Source organism: Oryzias latipes, chromosome 8 (assembly GCF_002234675.1).
Source record: "Oryzias latipes chromosome 8, ASM223467v1".
NCBI lineage: Eukaryota > Metazoa > Chordata > Actinopteri > Beloniformes > Adrianichthyidae > Oryzias > Oryzias latipes.
In genome coordinates, this window is record NC_019866.2 from 12,249,789 (window position 1) to 12,267,318 (window position 17,530).

The 17,530-nt window shown below is 39.0% G+C and overlaps 3 protein-coding genes across 5 annotated transcripts; 1 reads left to right on the plus strand and 2 right to left on the minus strand.

Moving 5' to 3' along the window:
* Positions 1–5: 5 nt before the first annotated feature.
* e4f1 (E4F transcription factor 1) lies at positions 6–7,946 on the minus strand. Of its 3 annotated transcripts, none has more exons than XM_011478223.3 (14): positions 7,791–7,946; positions 7,419–7,537; positions 6,371–6,452; positions 4,141–4,316; positions 3,918–4,038; positions 3,676–3,828; positions 3,390–3,589; positions 3,081–3,311; positions 2,854–2,959; positions 2,445–2,662; positions 2,164–2,362; positions 1,893–2,056; positions 1,122–1,181; positions 6–1,003 (listed from the first exon to the last, which is right to left on the minus strand). In XM_011478223.3, exons 1-14 carry the CDS (start codon positions 7,885–7,887, stop codon positions 644–646), a joined length of 2,286 nt encoding a protein of 761 aa, XP_011476525.1. In that variant the 5' UTR covers positions 7,888–7,946; the 3' UTR covers positions 6–643. The 3 variants fall into 3 exon arrangements, with proteins under 3 accessions (XP_011476525.1, XP_004071734.1, XP_011476524.1); XM_004071686.4 differs by having other exon boundaries at positions 1,893–2,053; positions 3,081–3,314; XM_011478222.3 differs by having other exon boundaries at positions 3,081–3,314.
* A 1,077-nt stretch (positions 7,947–9,023) lies between these two features.
* On the plus strand, positions 9,024–12,736 carry narfl (nuclear prelamin A recognition factor like). Its single transcript, XM_004071459.3, has 11 exons — positions 9,024–9,147; positions 9,894–9,989; positions 10,123–10,266; positions 10,339–10,465; positions 10,553–10,687; positions 11,287–11,405; positions 11,480–11,609; positions 11,688–11,760; positions 11,833–11,970; positions 12,056–12,213; positions 12,307–12,736. Exons 1-11 carry the CDS (start codon positions 9,082–9,084, stop codon positions 12,546–12,548), a joined length of 1,428 nt encoding a protein of 475 aa, XP_004071507.1. The 5' UTR covers positions 9,024–9,081; the 3' UTR covers positions 12,549–12,736.
* Positions 12,737–13,662: 926 nt separating this feature from the next.
* Positions 13,663–17,316, minus strand: LOC105354603 (hydroxyacylglutathione hydrolase-like protein). Its single transcript, XM_023957591.1, has 8 exons — positions 16,948–17,316; positions 16,279–16,343; positions 15,797–15,914; positions 15,579–15,687; positions 15,310–15,413; positions 15,075–15,176; positions 14,181–14,260; positions 13,663–14,089 (listed from the first exon to the last, which is right to left on the minus strand). The coding sequence occupies exons 1-8, from the start codon at positions 17,050–17,052 to the stop codon at positions 13,924–13,926; spliced, it is 849 nt and encodes a 282-aa protein (XP_023813359.1). The 5' UTR covers positions 17,053–17,316; the 3' UTR covers positions 13,663–13,923.
* Positions 17,317–17,530: the final 214 nt, after the last annotated feature.

The window sequence follows — 17,530 nt, forward strand, 5'->3', positions numbered from 1 at the left end:
ATGTCTTCAGCGTGTAAAAAAATAACTTTAATTTGCTTATGTAACACATTTTACATCTGCCATAGTTCTGCATTATGACCAGCTTTAGAGCGGCAGTACGGAATCGTGGAAGGCAAAAAAACTGGGCATCAAACCTCAAAATGAAAATATCTTTTTTTAAATAGTGAATTAGGCTGAGCAAAATAACAGACACACGTAATAAATTCCAGACAGTTTAAAAGGAAGATCAACTTTTACAAAACCCAAAACAAGCCTGACCTGTCCATGGGGTACCCTGCTTTTGACCAACAGTAGCGGGGATAGGCCCCAGCAACCCCAAAAGTGATTAAGTGGGTTTGGAAAAGGGATGGATGAATGGAAAATGAGTCAAAAAATGCTTAACTGATCAGGCCAGATAAAACTATACGAGTCCACAAATCAGATCTACTGAAAACAGATCCGTTTTGTTCTATCAAAAAAGAAAAGAAAAAAACATTTGACGTAGGAACATCTTATATATGCATATTTTCATTTTATCCTAACCATGAGCCTTGCAAACATTTTGGCCTTTTGTCAGGGCAAAAATGTCAGTTTAATGTAAAACTCAAAACACTTCATGGAAGCTGACACTGAAGTGCCATTGCAGTTCACAGTTCGTCTTTGCTCATACAATCACAGTCTGAATCTCCACCTCCTCTGGGGAGGTGATGACATATTCCTCAAGCTGCTGCACCATTCCCTCCTCTACTGCTTCTTCTGTGGTAACCATGGTAACAGTTCCCTCTGTCGCCTCCACAGTCTCTGTTGTGGTCAGGAGAGTCCCGTCACTGATGGCGGAGGCTAGCGTCATGGCGACCTGCTCCGTCAGGCTCTCAGGTGTAGCGATAGTGATGGTGTCGCCACAGTCCGAGATGGATGGACCTTCTTCGCTCATTTCTACATTCCGTACTATAATCTGGTGGCTGCCGGCGCTGTGCGATTGGCTGACAATTTGCTGCACGACTTTCATGATCTGGTTTCCCATCTGGAAGATGAATCATAAAGATGTTAAAGTTCCTGGACTGCAGAAAGATTTCACAGTTTTACAGTTACCGCAACATAAAAAGATCAGAGTTTTTATGCGTGTGTGTTTGTGTACTGACCTCATTTTGGCTGTCCTGAATGAGCGTCACTTCTTCCTGAATTTCCTCCTCAGTTTGAGTCTAGAAGGACATGAGAAAACTGATATTATTCTTTCGGCTCAAAATAAATTACTGTTTGACCAAAATCAAATTCAGCTTTATTTAAAACACTTTTCCTGCTACAGAACACTTCAAGATGCCTTAAATAAAACAAATAAATAATAAATAAAATGAAAATAGAAATCATAATTTAACACCAACCCCACCCACACATACCAAAAAAACGATCAGTCCGTAATATCAAACGAAAACGTGTGGTCGTGTAAAAACGACTTCGAAGCAATGCTACAGAGATGAGTTTTCGTTCTTAAAAACCTCCACAGGGGATGAAACCCTCACATCCTCAGGCAGGTGGTTCCACAGGCGAGGCCCCCAGTGCTGAAATGTGGCCTCGCCGTGGGTTTTTGGGACCACCAGCAAACCTGCACCTGAGGACCTGAGGGCTCTGGGAGGGTCATAAACTAAAAGCAAATTTGATAAAAAATGACTGTCAAATTTCATTTCAACTTTTAAAAACTAATAAATGAATCTTAGTAATAGCTAGAACTAACAAATAAGCTGCAAGCAGAACTACTATGACTGGACAAAGGGTCTACCCTCTGACAAAAATATAAAAAATAAAAAAAAAGAATAGAGAAAAGGTAGATTTTCTCTCTTTTAACTTTACTGTTGTTCTGGAAGGGCAACTTTGATCAAATTCACATGTTCTCTTCAGCCAGAAGCCTCATTCACCTTGATGATGTACTCCTGTGTGTCTGCTACCACCGATGAGAACTCCACCAACACCGCATGAGGGTCCTCTGAGATGATGGCTGCCGTGGCGAGGTCATCCACAGCCTGCTGCTCTGTCACAGCATTTTGTTGCTCACTGGGATCTTCCTTATGGCACCCTCCTGCTTTACCATTTGTTATTCTATATTAGGTTTGATTGCATCTCTGCAGAAAATCATACATCCATTCAAATTTATATAAATATATTTTTTTAAAATCTGTCCATCCTGACCTTTAGCACGCACATGCCGACTGAGAGTCCCGTGCTCAGCAAAGCCCCGCCCACATTTAGGGCACTTGAAAGGCTTCTCTCCTGTATGATGGCGAATGTGTCGTACCAGAGAGCCCTTCTCCCTGAATCCTCTGACGCAGTACTCGCATACGTAGGGTTTCTCGTTTCCATGCGTTCGCTGGTGAACACGCAAGGCGTTCTGGAAAAAATATTTCAAAGGTTAAAGGTCACAAGGAAATCCATTTTTACCTATTAATTCCTTGTATTCACACAAGATTCACCTTGGTCTTGTACCCTTTATTGCAGCGAGTACAGTGGTGGGGCCTCTCGTCCGAGTGGGCCCTCATGTGTTCTCGAACGTGTCCAATAGTTTTATACAACTTGCCACACTCGCCACACTTGTATCTCCTCTCGCTGACGTGAACCTCCATGTGTTTCTTCAGCAGGTAACCAGTCAGAAACTCTTTTTCACACAATGTGCACTTAAAAGGCTTATAGCCTACATAAAAGAAGAAACAAGTTCAAAACAATCCTAAATACTTGGAACACCATAGAGATTTGTTTTTGGAGAGAAGAGACTAATCATAGATAACTAGAGGGGAAGACTAGTGACTCATCTCTAACATTTATAATTACAGTGTGCCAGAATCAGGAGACGGAGAAGACTTAATAATAATGAAACCCACTCACCTAAATGACCTTTGAAATGAAAACGAAAATAGTTCAAGCCCTTAAATGATTTGTTGCAGTGAGGACATGTGTAGAGTTTCGAGGATTTCCGTCTATCAGTAGTTTCCTGGTTGAATGGGAATTTTAAAAAAAGGAACAAAAATAAAAAATAAAAAACTGGTTATATTTCTTGAAAACTGACCAGATTTTTCTCACATGTAGTTTCTATGCTGGTCAGTAACTCTTACCCGTTCCGTTTCTACAAACTCTTCCTTAACTTGGATTTCAATGACACTCTGATCAGCATCAGGAGGTTCGGACTCCACTTTGTCCACGTCCTCGACTGTCTGTGACACCTCTTCAACCACCGTTTCCTCTGTTCCCAGAGCAAGGCCAGAGTTGATGATGGCCTGACAGATTAGATTGTCACCAGCTGCTGCAGCCGCCAGGGCCTCTGCCTGGGAATCCTCCTCCACCACCACCTGGTCAAGCCAAAGAATCGGATAAACAAACCAATCTGACAAGCAAAACCGCACCAGACTAATCTCCAGACTTACCTGCTGCTCCTGAGCAGTTCCGTCCAATTCCACGGTGAAGTGAACTTCCTGGAGGACTTCCTGGGAACTGGGGTCTATCATACTGACAACAGCAGCCTCAGCCTCAGCCTCAGCTTCCACCATCTCCTGCTCTTCTTGCTGCTGTTCCACCACTATCACCGCTTGCTGTGAAGCCACAGCTGCTTGTTCAACTTCAACACCTGAAGATTTTACAGAAAATTGCCATCTGATTAACAGAAATACATAAAAGAAAGTAAAAGTAACATTTACTAAAACGCTTTCTGACCTTTCTGGACTCCATCTTTCCCGACCAGGATTTCCTTATAATGAACAAAACGGATCTTTTCTGTGCACGGAGTCAGGGCTTTAAGATGTCTGGTGAGAGCACCTGACTCTCGAAAGGACTGACCACAGAGGGTACAACGATATGGCCGCTCATCTGGAGATCAGAAAATGAATAAATAAAAACTTGATCATTTTTGAAGATAGAAACAAACACCAGAGGGAATTTGAGCTAATTCTCTGTACCAGTGTGTCGGCGGTTGTGACGAATCAAGGAGCCTTTGGTGCGAAAGGAGGTTCCGCAGAGTTCACATGAGAAGTTCTTCTCATCACTGTGAGTTTTCTTATGAGTTCTCAAAATGTTTGTCTGAAAAGAAACATAGTAGTTTGATGGATAAAAATGAAAGCAATGATCACATATGTCAAACTTCTTTTTTTTCATTGATACATAAATGAAAGCATGACTCACTGTTTTGAATGTTTTATTGCAAAGGCTGCAAATGTAGCGGCCATCTTGGCTGACTCTGTAGCTGGATTTGTCAGCTCCATCGGATGCATATCCTTCAGCTCCATCCGACAGCTCAGTGACTTTTAGGGAGGCAATTTTCTTCCTGCGCCCTCGACCCAATACAGACAAAACTTCATCTGTACATATAAAGTTAAATGAAGTTAAAAGTTAGATAATGAGACAGATTAAAAAAAAAATCAAATGTGTAGAGATAAACTGATAAAATTCTAAAAGCATAAAAACTCAATTTATGAAAGAGACTCAACTGAAAAAATACGGACATTTTTTTTTTAGCTGAATACTATGTATTGTCATCTCAAGCAGGGAAGAGCAAATGGGGAAACCCTGACAAGCTTAAGCACCAAATTATTATTTTGAGTAGTACCTTATTGCATAATACATCATAAATGTTGCGCTATCACGATGTTAATATGTGCAATATGCATATCGCAAAAGTCGGGGAAAATGGCAATAAATGGTAACCTTAAATGTGCTAAAACACTCTTATGAAGGCTCAAAGTATTTAACAAATCAAATCTATTTACTGAATGCATTTGACCAATCAGATGGAGCCCTTTTATCTTAAATGTTTGCCTCCTTTTTTTTTTTTCACCTGCGGAATATTGCTAAGATCAGAAATATACTTTCTAAGAGTGATGCTGAAAAACTCATCCATGCATTTGTTACGTCGAGGCTGGATTACTGTAACTCCTTGTTAGCAGCATATCCTAAGAGTTCCTTAAGAAGTCTCCAGCTTGTTCAGAACGCAGCAGCTAGATTGTTAGCTGGAACTAGCAGAAGAGATCACATCACTCCTGTGTTGGTTTCGCTCCATTGGCTCCCAGTTGATTCTAGAATCAAGTTCAAGATCCTCCTGTTAACCTATAAGGCCTTACATGGAATGGCCCCGTCCTATATTAAGGACCTCATAGTCCCTTACCATCCAATAAGAACACTTCGTTCGCAAAATGCAGGACTGCTTGTGGTTCCTAGAATTAGTAAAAGTACGGTTGGAGGTAGAGCGTTTAGCCACCAAGCCCCTGTCTTATGGAATAAACTCCCAGCTCATGTAAGAGAGGCCGACTCAGTTTCTACATTCAAAGTTAGACTTAAAACATTCCTCTTTGGACAGGCTTATTGTCAGACTAGTTAGTATTTATAGATTATTTAACTTAATGTTAATTTGTTTAAATTAAACTTAATAACTATTTCTTTTAAAAGGCTGCTAGAAGTTGAAGCTGGGGTAACTATGGTGCACTGGGGTTCTGTCCTCTTTTCTTTTCTACTTCTACCCTTCCTCTCCTCTATTCTTGATCATAATTTATCATTTAGTTCTCCATGCCTCTGTTTAGTGCAGTGCGATTCATGTATTGTCCCTCTTTTCTTCTCCCCTCCTGGGGAGTGGGAGTGCTTCCAGACTCCAGTTGGTTCATCCGTGCTCCAGTTCCTGACCGTTTACCTCGCCTCTGCTCCTGCTCCTACACCTGGCTGTGGTTCCTGTCTCCGGCTCGACTCGCGCCTTTGACTGTCCCCCCAACCACGGCTGGATGAAGCTCGTCTGCTGGACTTTTATATGTGTAGTTGTAGATTTAGATAAGTAAATTCTTCTCTTTGAGTTCTGGTAAATCGCCTGTCCGTCCTGGGGGAGGATCCCTCCTTCATGTGGGCAGCCCTGAGGTTTCTTTGTTTTTCCGGAATCCGGTTTTTTTGGGAGTTTTTCCTTACCGCGAAGGGGGGTCTAAGGGCAGGGATGCCAGTATAGCTTAGTCAGTTTGTTAGTTCATTTTACTATTGAACTCTTTGTATTCATGATCCTTTTGAGTTCATGTTTTACTTCGAAGCCCATCGAGACGACTGTTGTTGTGATTTTGGGCTACACAAATAAAATTGAATTGAATTGAATCCTATGTAGTTTAGTGTCATTTAGAGTGTAATTTAAGTTAAGGTGACTCTTATTTAAATTAAACTGTTGCAATGAAATGGAAATGATGTATTTATTAGTTATTGTTGTTGCTATTTATTTCATGTATCGCAAGTTAAATTGTCATCGCATCATTAATAGTGCAAATCGCATTTTTTCCTCATATCGTGCAGCCCTAATTTTAAGTATTTTTTGAAGGGATTTTAATATGTTACACATGATTAAAGTGAATAAAATGAGTAAGAATCCAAACTAGTTTTGCTGACTTACCATCGGGTTTTAATGCTTTATCTGAAGATAAACCATCGGCGGATTTCACCTCTGAGGCACAACTTCCATTGGATGTAATGACCTGGGAGAGAAAAATGTTTTCCAACTCTGTAAAAATACTAATTAGAATGGAAAATAAGGGTGTAACGATTCATTTAAACAAAGATTCATATCATTATATGTGGTTGCTGATACGATTCATAGTCAATATTGGCTAATTTTTAACAATCCCATTCACTGACCTAAGACTGATCCAGGACGTCTTTAGCCAAAAATAGAACCAATGACACAAAAATAAATACCTGGGCACTGAACAGTGCAGAAGTTTTCCAGATTCTTCGTATTTCTTCTAAGATAATTAAAGGTAAATTACATATGTGTACAAAAAAACAATTAAACAAGTATTACTGGCAAATCCATTCACATTTTAGTTTTATAAAGTTCTTTCCATTGTTGTTTTTCTGCATTGAAATGATACAGAGGGATTAGAACACACTGTATGGGTGTATGTCTTCGCAAATTTAAGTATTTCCACACATTAGACTGAATGATGGCTTAATCATTTTTTTGCTGCCATTACGACCAAATGGTATTTTCCAATGTCGATTATGATCTGTTTATTTCATTTAGAAATTATTCTATAATTTCTAAATGAAATAAACAGATCATATATACATATATACATATAGGTATAGGTCGATTTGATCAACAAATGGCCTCAGATACTAGATTGATCTGGTTGGATCGTAGAATTAGAAATCAATTAATGAATTAAATGTTACACCCCCAATGAAAAACATAATACTGACTGACTATCAGAAATTTAATTGTTCAATTTGGATTTATCAGTTTACAATTCTATAAACAATTCAGATAAATGGCTTACAGATTTTTTTCTTATTTGTCCTTCCAAAAGAAAGGGATGGAATGTAAACATAAGAATATCGATTCAGGAATTTCTCAATCATTTCAACATTTTCTGAGTGAAGATTATAGACTCAAGTTGATTCATCAATACTTTAAACATAGTTCCAGATTTAGCACATACCTCTTGATTAGCAGTGTGGTCAGTCTCCACCCGTTTACAGTCGTTATGTAACTTGTGCTGGATAAATGCTTCAAGCGTGGAAAATTCGGATTGACAGCGTCCACACTTGTGTACATCGTCTAAAAACACAAAGACGAAGCATATTTAGCTACCATTAGCTTAAAAAACTATCTAGCACCAAAAAGCTATCACCTGCTTATCTGGGCATCTTTTAAAAAGGCCGCTGACAACTCAAACCTGCAGCAAAGCCGTAAACTAGATGTTGCTAAAGACGAATTAGCAACAATTTCGCGATGGAGGAAGTTAGCAAGGCCCAAACTACGGACAAAAAACCCTGATTTTGGGAGTGTTTTGAACTGGCTGAAAACTAACCTTCATCTCCAAGGGTGGTTTGAATGGTGATAGTCTCACTGCCGTTCGTCGTTCGCTCCTTCTCTGTTTCTGCCGTATGATTATTTTCTGCATTCATGTCGTTTGACTTCTCCGTCTCTGTCGCAACGCTGTGCTGGGGAGGGAAAACATGGCGGATTTACGACCCTGTAGTCATAACAACAAAAGAGCGCATGCACTCGCATGCAGAAGATAAAATAATAAACGAAACATTTAACCACAAAAATAAAAAGGCATTCAAAAAACGATACATTTGTTATTATTATTATTATTTATTTTTTATTATTTTTTTGTTGAAAGAAAACGTGATAAAATCGTTAAAGCTGTCGTCATTTATATTTGGATTTTTACTTATATTTCATTTGTATTTTTGAAAAAATATTACTCTATAAATGTTCCAATAGCGATAGTAAAAATATTGGCATTTATATTGACAATGCACATTTTACTACATAGAGATGCAGTATGTCAAACACACAACCATCATCACGAATAAAATGTCACCTCTTAGTGTAAACCACAAAGATTTTCTATTTAAAAAACATTCCATTTTTAAAATTACTCTTGAATTATTTAAGACTCTTCAAATTACTGTATGATATATTTTAGGATGAGCATCTGACATCTTTTTGTCAAGATTCTCTCAAGGCACTTCACAAAAAGCAAACTGAATGAAGCAATGTTGTTTTATTCAGACTTTCCCCTAAAGTTGTACTAGATTGTTCAGTATAGGTTGTTACAATCTGACCAAAATTCCTTTGTTGTATTTATATTTTGTCCCTAATTAAGTGACCAACATATTCTAATACAGGTTCTTTTGTGTGTTCCACTTGACATATAACTAATAAAATGCAAACTTTAAAAAAAAAAATATTACATCTACAGAAGAAACTGTGCAAATACAAACAATTAGCACAATCAAGTTAAAAGTTGTTCTAACTAATAGAAAAAATCTTTTGACAAATTACAAAGATATAATCCATTTGCAAATCTGCAAATTAAATTACACAAAAAAGCCTTTGTGATTTGTGAATACGATTTGAATAGATACAACATAAAACAACCCAAGTATTTACCAGATACTGTGGTAAAAAAAATGTATTTACTTATTTTATCTTAGTTGACAAATGTTGCACATACAGAACATGCATGGCAAACCCATTGACTGTATGAGAGAATGGGGCAAACTATTACTATTAGTGGAGCCTGAACGTGCTCTTCCAGACCAGCATTTCACGACACAAGAGTAAACAACGGGTTTGCGGCAGTAACTATGGCCTCTGTCTTCAGCGGTGTACTGCAACTGACAGATCTGGACGATTTTATCACCCCTTCCCAGGTCAGTGTCAAAAATAATACTTAAGTTTATTCTAGAAGGACATTACAAGCAGAGGAGTTTCGCTTATTTCCCAATCAAAATGCTAAAAGCTCAGTTCGCTCTTAGGGAGCTAAGCTAGCATGCTCTGGTGGTGGTAGTTGCTCTTGTAAGTGCTGTTCCTGGAAGAAGAAACCAAAACAAACAGATTCTAGTTAGCCTTTACGTTAGTAAACATGTAGTGTTCGTTTCTAGTTTTTACATATATTACTTTCGTCTAAAATTACAATTCATTGGCAGCAAAAATAACGAATCGGTTAGCTTTTGTTTTGCTAATGGTAACACAGATGTCAAAACATGGAAAGAAGTTGCAGTATTGATCGGACTTTCAAACAGACAAAAGTCAAAACACATGGATAAAACATGTCTTTACTTCATGTATTCGTCATTCATCCTGTTGCCACTGACTTTTGTTTTGAGCTCCTGTAACCCCAGATGCTTGAATGATGCCCCTGTATCCCCTCCAAACTTATGACTTCTCAAGACGAAAATAACACTTAAAGGCCTTGTTTTCTCCACCTACATTTGGTCAATGATAAACTATTACTAATTCAATGTGATCAAATCTAAGCTCTCTGATCATTCTGACTTTTGTGGTGTAAATTTGCTTACAGTTCTCCCATCCCATTTTTGCATGTTGACAGAAACTACGTATCAGGTTCAACGGTTGTTTACCTTTTTGTTTTTTTCATATCTGTGTTTTTCGTTAGGAATGTGTCAAACCAATAAAAGTCGAGAAGAAACAAGGCAAATCTGTGGCCAGAATACAGATAGAGGATGATGGTAGTTATGTCCAAGTCAACCAGGTGAGGATTCACACTTATTTTTGCCTTTTAGTCTGAGGTATTTGAATCATGAATGGACTTCATAGAGCAGACTGTCAGAGTACCAAATGCAATAATTTAGTATCATGCTCATGGAAGTGTCTTGTGTTGAAAGGATGGCGGGAAGGAGAAGCTGGAAAAAGCAAAGATCTCACTGAACGACTGCTTGGCGTGCAGCGGTTGCATCACCTCAGCTGAGAGTGTCCTCATCACTCAGCAGAGCCCCGAGGAGCTTTTAAAAGTGCTTCGGAACAACAAGGTAGAGTGTTTTGCTCAGTTTGTCTACTTATGGTTGGGTTTGTGTTCCGCTTAAGTCTTCGTTCCCCCACAGGGTGCAGCAGAGCAGAAGACTGTGGTGGTGTCCGTGTCCCCGCAGTCCAGAGCGTCCCTCGCTGCACACTTTGGTATCAGCAGCAGTGAGGCAGGAAGGAGGCTCACCTCTTTCCTCAAAAACCTGGGTAACGTTTCCCTCTTTTAATGTTTCATAAATCAAGTTGAAGCAGTGGCTGTGTACGTGTCTGAAAGATGGTCGCTTTTTTTTACAGGGGTTCACTATGTGTTTGACACCAGCTTTAGTCGGACCTTCAGTCTGCTGGAAAGTCAGAGAGAGTTTGTGGAACGTTTCCAGAGGAAGGGACAGGACAACAAGGCTCTGCCCATGTTAACCTCCGCCTGTCCAGGTACGGACATAGAGCTCCATGATAGAAAATAGAAGCCAAAACTTCACAACTTCTTTGAAAGCTTTTAGCTTGATTTGAATGTGGAACGGAAACCACATTTGTGTATTTATTTTGTTTTTGAAGGCCTTCTATTTCGTATTTTATATATTTATCAAAGCCTAATAGTGAATGTTCATGACATTATCTTTAGCTCCAAAAGCTTAGACAGAGTTTTCAATCGGAATCTCAGTATCACCACTTTGTTTCAGGTCCTTGACGTTTTTTAAGGGTATCAGTTTACGCTCTTCTTTTCTCTGAAAACGTCTCTGAAAGGTTGAGGTCAGGACTTTTGCTGAGCTGTTGTAGCAGCTCAACCCCCCCCACCCCCCACCCCACCATGCTGTTAATGATTTGCTAGGGTGTTTGGGATTGACTCACATTTGACTTTGCGATGTTTGACCGTCCAGTTCATGACTGAAGCTGTGACAGCAGCTCTCATTAAAACTAAAAAAAGACAATTAGCACAACTTTTCTATAGGCTTTGGTTAGGAATGAAATAGTTGGTGCATCAAACGCTTTGAACTCCATTCAGACCAAAGTGTGCGTTTATGTGTGTTCAGGTTGGATCTGCTATGCAGAGAAGACACACGGGGAGTATATTCTCCCATATATCAGCACCACCCGCTCCCCCCAGCAGATGATGGGGTCTCTGGTTAAAAGCCACTTTGCAGAAAAGCAGGTGGGGTTTGGATTTCTCCGTTCTGTAAATATTTCAATAAAGACTAACTGAGCTGGATCTGTTTGTGCTGTTAGGGGCTGAGTCCTCAGCAGATTTACCATGTGGCTGTGATGCCCTGCTTCGACAAGAAACTCGAAGCGTCACGCTCAGATTTTTTTATGAACAAAGCGGAGACCAGAGAAGTGGATTGTGTCATAACGTCTGGTACAGTAATTACCCTTATAAGTAATACTTAGGTGCATATGCAGCATCCACATGGTTATTTGTCTGTCCTCTCTTCAGGAGAGGTTCAGAAAATGCTGGAGGAACATCATATTTCTCTGAATGATGTTGAGCCTGGAACTCTTGATTCGATGTAAGTTCCCTCTTTTTTTAAGAAAACTTTATCTCTCAAAACTCTTCTGATGCTGCCTATTTTTACCCTCAGGTTCAGCAGCGTCTGTGGGGATGAGCTCCTGAGCCACGCTGGCAGTGGATCCGGAGGTTACCTCCATCACGTCTTCACCTATGCTGCTAAGCAGCTCTTTGGAGAAGAAGTAAAGGAGCTCACCTACAAAACTCTAAGGTTTGCTCACCTATATAAATTGTGTCTTTTTACAAAAAAAACAAAAAGTTGCTTTTCTCATCTTCACTCTTGTTCGATGGCCCAGGAACAAAGACTTCCAGGAGGTGAGACTGGAGAAAGATGGGGAAGTTCTGCTGTGCTTTGCTGCAACATACGGATTTCGCAACATTCAGAACCTTGTGCAGAAACTGAAAAGGGGAAAATCCCTGTACCATTTTGTAGAAGTTATGGCCTGTCCATCAGGTATGATTTTTTTATAGTTGGAATAGATTAAAAAAAAAAAATTCTAACTTTGATGCAGATACGATACTTTTATCCTTCTTTTTATTCTCCCAGGCTGCCTTAACGGAGGCGGACAGATAAAGGCAGCCGCTGGTCAGAACCAGAAAGAGCTGCTTCAAAAAGTTGAGGAGCTGTACAAGGAAGAGCGCCCCCTACTGCCAGAGGATGACACTCGCGTGGCAGAGATTTACCAAACATGGCTCCATGGCGTGGGAGAAGACAGAGCCAGAGAGCTGCTGCGCACACAATACCACGCTGTAGAGAAGATGACCAACGGACTCACCATTAAGTGGTGATGAGTCAGCAGTATACCGCTGAGAGTCCCAGCTGATGATCCCTGTGCCTCAAGATGACCCAAATGTCTTTTTTTGGTTGTTCAAAGTATAAAAACAATGCTTTAAAAAAGATAATTATTACTCTTTTATTTAATAGTTATATGTACATATGCTTTTGCAGAAATAAAATGACCACAAAAGCTAGTTATTAACTGATGTGCTTTTTTTAATAGAAATTTTTAATGAACAGTTAGTTTTGTATTAGAAAGCAGCAGAAGTTGCAATGACAACAAACAGTTTTCTTCTTTACCCTGTTGGTAAAAGTTCAAATAAAGTAGAAACTCTGTACATAAAACAACAACAAGAAAAACATATTACACTTAAATTCTAACAACATTCTTGAAGAAATTGAATTTTTAATGATCTAGTTCAACCAACTTAGCCCTTGTGCTATCTTAGATGACCCCACCCTTACATTGACGTGTTCTTCCTACCATGATAAAGGTGGAAAGATTTCATGTAATCCATGGACACCAGTGAAGATCCCAAATCATTGAAAGGAAAAAGGTTCAGAGCACTGTCTAGTGGGTCTAGATGACCCAACTCCCAATATTAAAGTGCCTAGGATAACAAGGGTTAAAAAGAAAATGGAAACAAAACAGATTGGCTGTAAAATATTTACCCTATCAAGAAGAAAAGAAATACTTCAATAATAAACATTTGATCTGAAACCAATTTTAATGTTACTTTTTTCATTTTAACATTACCTGCTGCAAACCATTTATACATAACAGGTCATTTTTAAATTAGATATTTCAGTATAAGTGCCTTATCTCCTTTTAAATGTGCATTGCTTAAGACTTAAAGTAAAAAAAAAATTACGTCATTTGGCATCAGAAAACTGATGTGCAGAGATTTTTGCTTTAAAACGTTAACAGTTTTATGGAGTTGGTGCAGACAGCTGGGCGGCACAAAAAGAGTTTTTTGGCTCTCAAAGGAAAACAGCCTTGAATGGGCCTTTAAAACCCTTGTGCTATCTTAGGTGACCCCACCCTTACATTGACGTGTTCTCCCTACCATGACAAAGGTGGATTAAGGTGGAAAGATTTCATGTTATCCATGGACACCAGTGAAGATCACAAATCATTGAAGAAAAAAGGTTCAGAGCACTGTCTAGTGGGTCTAGATGACCCAACTCCCAATGTTAAAGTGCCTAGGATAGCACAAGGGTTAACCAAAGCAGCCACATCATAGTTCATCTATACAACCAGGATTGGTAGCTGGTGAACCTCATACCATAAGTTCTTGGGTTGGGCATCATTCTCTACGATACACTTCAGTGTCTTCCTGCATTAAGTAGGTCCTCTTGATGGTGGATTGTACCCGAAAGTTAAAGCTAAGAAACTGGATCACGAGGCCGAAGCAGTCCCCACTGCAGAGCGAACAGGGCATGAGGCGGAAGTCTGTCCTTGGGTTTTTTAAACTTGTCCCTCTCCTTCCGAAGGGCCCTCAAAACCTCCACAGGCTCTGTCTTTCCAGTGAATTTTTGCACCGCCTCTACCCTTTTGAGAAAAGAATGAACAAAAAAAGCTGAATGTAGAGTTTCCTTACGGTCATTGGCTGTACGTGGAGTTTACGAGGATCCAAACTCACGAGAGCCGAAGAAAGGGGTTGTACTCGAACTCCTCCACCAGGGTGGAAGGCACTGTGGGTTTGTCGTCATCATCTCGTGCCTGGAGGACAAAAAACTGTTAGAACGGTCAAATACTTATATGCACAAAAAAAACTTATTTTATTTGTGGGGTAGAAGACTTGAATTTGTGTTAAATGTTGGAACATGCTATTATTTTCATGTGTTTCAGAGATAAAGCCAAAAATTTAAGAGTCAAGTCTGGTCTAATTTAAAAACAAAACACATTACTGACACTACACAGTGCTTAAAATAACCAAAAGAAAGAATATAAACCATAAATAAATAAGCATGAATTAAAATCAGTTTTTAATTATAGACTTTTTTTTACTGATTATTCTAATAGTTATTTTACGTCAAAAAAAATGTTTGCACTACAAAGACTGAAAAAGTTTAAAAATTTGTTTTCCTACATACACTTTTTGTATGAATAAATTATGGTATATATAAACCCCACCTCAAAGGTACCAAAACCTCGTCAGCTTTTTTCACTTTTTACCAAAACACATATTCTTTTTAGTTTTCCAATGAAATCCGGTTTCAAAAATCTTCAAAAATAAAAGCCTATTTTTGCACTCCCCCCCTCTTTTTTTATCCTTAGTAAAAAAACTGCCTAGCAGTTCTATTTTTGTGAAATGGACAGATGTATTTTAAATTCCACAAAATGTTTTAAAACTCTTTCTTTGTCAATCTAGGGATATTTAGCCATACAGAATATCATGGGAGAAGCAAATTTCATATTTAGCCATTTTTAAACCATGGAGTTCCTCCCCTGAACACATTCATTCAGTCTGAAGGATGATGTCAAAACAAATGTTTTGGACAGTGTGGAAAAGTTGAAGGTGTGTGTTGCTCACCCTGGCCCAACTCAACATCTCTTTAACCTTTTCATTCTCTGGTTCCACCAGCATAGCAAACTTCAAGTTCTTGATGGTGTACTCATGTCCGCAGAACACCTTCTGAAAAACATATCACAATAAAAAAAAATTTGATTTAACCAATTAACAGTTTTAGCATAATTTTGAGTTTTTATATATATATATATATATATATATATATATATTTTTTTTTTTTAACTGCAGGACAACTAACCGTGTCTTGAGGTAGGGAGCCCAGCACCTGCGTAAGGTTGTAGTGCATCTGTTCTGCTGTACCCTCAAAAAACTGCCCACATCCACCGATGAAGAGTGTATCCCCTGACAACAATAAAAAATTAAAACAAAAAAACAAAAACATGCAGCAGCCGCCTCACTATCCAGTGAAAAAGTGCTATCGAAGGTTCATATCTCCAGCCACTAAATGTCAGTTTCTGCTCGGCGTGTGAGCCTTTGACTGTCTTCAATTCAAACTGATTCAAAGACCTGTGAACACTGCAGGGGCGTCGGTGCACTCATCTTCCCAAACAAAGTAGCACATGTGACCAGAGGTGTGGCAGGGAGTAAACAGGCACCTCACATTGATGGAGCTAAACTGCAGAACGGAGAGAAGACAAGGTCAAAACGCTTAAACCGAAGCATAGCTGGCTCCTGGTAACCAGTGTCTTCTGGTGACCTCCTGACTCCTGTTGACGGAAGGGTACCTTCAGTTCCTGAGCGTTTGTTACTTTATCCGTCAGACCCCCGATTCGATCATCCCCCCCGTACACCCGCAGGTCAGGAAGCTCCTTCAGCAGAGCCTCATTCCCACGGGCGTGGTCCCTGCAAGTGGAGACCGCTACAGTAACACAACAAACATGCAACCTCGTACTCTAACACACTATTGTATCTTATAGTGAGTTTGACTCGCAATAGAAAGCTTTAAAGAATACTTAGAATTATGAAAAACAAGACACATTAATAGCAACTCAGAACAGAGATTATAGAATTATAACATTTCACTTTTGAACACAATGCAACAATTCTCTCAAATACCAGAACATTAAACTCGTGCTTTAATCAATGCAAATCCAAATCACAGCTGAAATCAGTAAATCAACGCACTGCAGTGTCAATTCAAAAGTCTAACATGGAATAATTCTGAAATGACACACTCTGAAGTTGTGTTACAATACATGTTCCTTACCAGTGGTGGTGTGTTGTGAGCACAGCTGTAAGTGACAATTCTTCTCTCTTCACTATTTCAAGTAGCTGTAATATAGAAAATGAACAACTTCAGAAGTTCTGGCAGCAACAAAACAAGAAAACACACACAAACACACACACCCACACACACACACACACACACACACACACACACACACACAAAAGAAATGTTTTTGGATTAAGAGAAACACATTTCTGTCGAGTTTGTTAAACTTTCTAAACTATATTTCAATTGTCTTTTTTATGTATTATTTTAGAATGAAAATATAAAAATACAATTTAAGATATATTCACAAAAAAGTCAACAACTTTCTAGTGATTAAAAACTGTTGCGGATAAAGATAAGTACATTATTCATGGATTGATTGCTGTTCTCTATAATTAAACTTGGGTTTAGCCTTGGGTTTCAAAATAAAAACAAATAAAATAGTCTGATGACTTCAACTAGTTAATTAAATTTGGAGGAATTACACAAAAATCACAGAAATATTAGTCACAGTAAAAAATAAAAAATAAATTTAAAAAAAGATGTGCACTTGATTTTTCTTTCCACATACGCTACTTGCTGCAAAATCAATCAATATAAACTGTGATTTCTACCAAACACAGCAGGCAAACCATCAAAAATCAAAAATCAAGGACCTCTCACCCGGTGAGGGACAGCAGGATCCACTGCGATCGCCTGTTTGCTTTCCTCATCAATCACTAAGTACATGTAGTTGTCCTCCAGGATGGAAATCACCTTTACCTTCATGTCATCCACGTACAGACAGAGGAGCGCGACTTCCCAGGGATGAGCTGGACGGCGGCAAACAAGCAAAATTCACCGCCTTTGACCACGTGACACTAAATATCTGTGTCTGTAGTTAATGCACAGCGAGTAGCGTCGTAGGTTGCATTTGTTATATGCAGAGTTAAACTGATTTAGTTATGACAGATGGGTGAAAAAAGGGAAACATTGCTATTTGATTGACATATGCACTCGTGCAGTTATCGCGATATTTGACATCAGACCAGTTAATCGAGTTGGAAACATTCGGACTTTCGGTTCCGGCTAATGATGTGAGGGCGCCATGTTGTGTGAGACCAATTCCTCCAGCCTTCCTCAATAAAAACTTATTTTTTCCAGAAAAAAAATAAAATAATGCAACGAGGCAGACTACTATAACCCAACGAAATAGAATGTTTGCCAAAATATTTGTCTTACTTGCCGAGTGCTAAATAAGCTAGAG

Bases quoted from the DNA above. Each gene is read 5' to 3' on its own strand.
- LOC105354603 (XM_023957591.1), bottom strand. From the start codon at position 17,052: ATGAAGGTAAAGGTGATTTCCATCCTGGAGGACAACTACATGTACTTA. The intron at 15,915-16,278 runs GTAAGGAACATG...CTCCACTTGCAG, and splicing joins CTCACAACACACCACCACTG to GGACCACGCCCGTGGGAATG. The intron at 15,688-15,796 runs GTACCCTTCCGT...TCCGTTCTGCAG, and splicing joins CAAACGCTCAGGAACTGAAG to TTTAGCTCCATCAATGTGAG.
- e4f1 (XM_011478222.3), bottom strand. From the start codon at position 7,887: ATGAATGCAGAAAATAATCATACGGCAGAAACAGAGAAGGAGCGAACG. The intron at 2,363-2,444 runs GTGAATCTTGTG...TATTTTTTCCAG, and splicing joins ATAAAGGGTACAAGACCAAG to AACGCCTTGCGTGTTCACCA. The intron at 1,182-1,892 runs GTGAATGAGGCT...ATGTCCTTCTAG, and splicing joins CACAGGAGTACATCATCAAG to ACTCAAACTGAGGAGGAAAT.
- narfl (XM_004071459.3), top strand. From the start codon at position 9,082: ATGGCCTCTGTCTTCAGCGGTGTACTGCAACTGACAGATCTGGACGAT. The intron at 9,148-9,893 runs GTCAGTGTCAAA...GTTTTTCGTTAG, and splicing joins ATTTTATCACCCCTTCCCAG to GAATGTGTCAAACCAATAAA. The intron at 10,267-10,338 runs GTAGAGTGTTTT...GTTCCCCCACAG, and splicing joins AAGTGCTTCGGAACAACAAG to GGTGCAGCAGAGCAGAAGAC.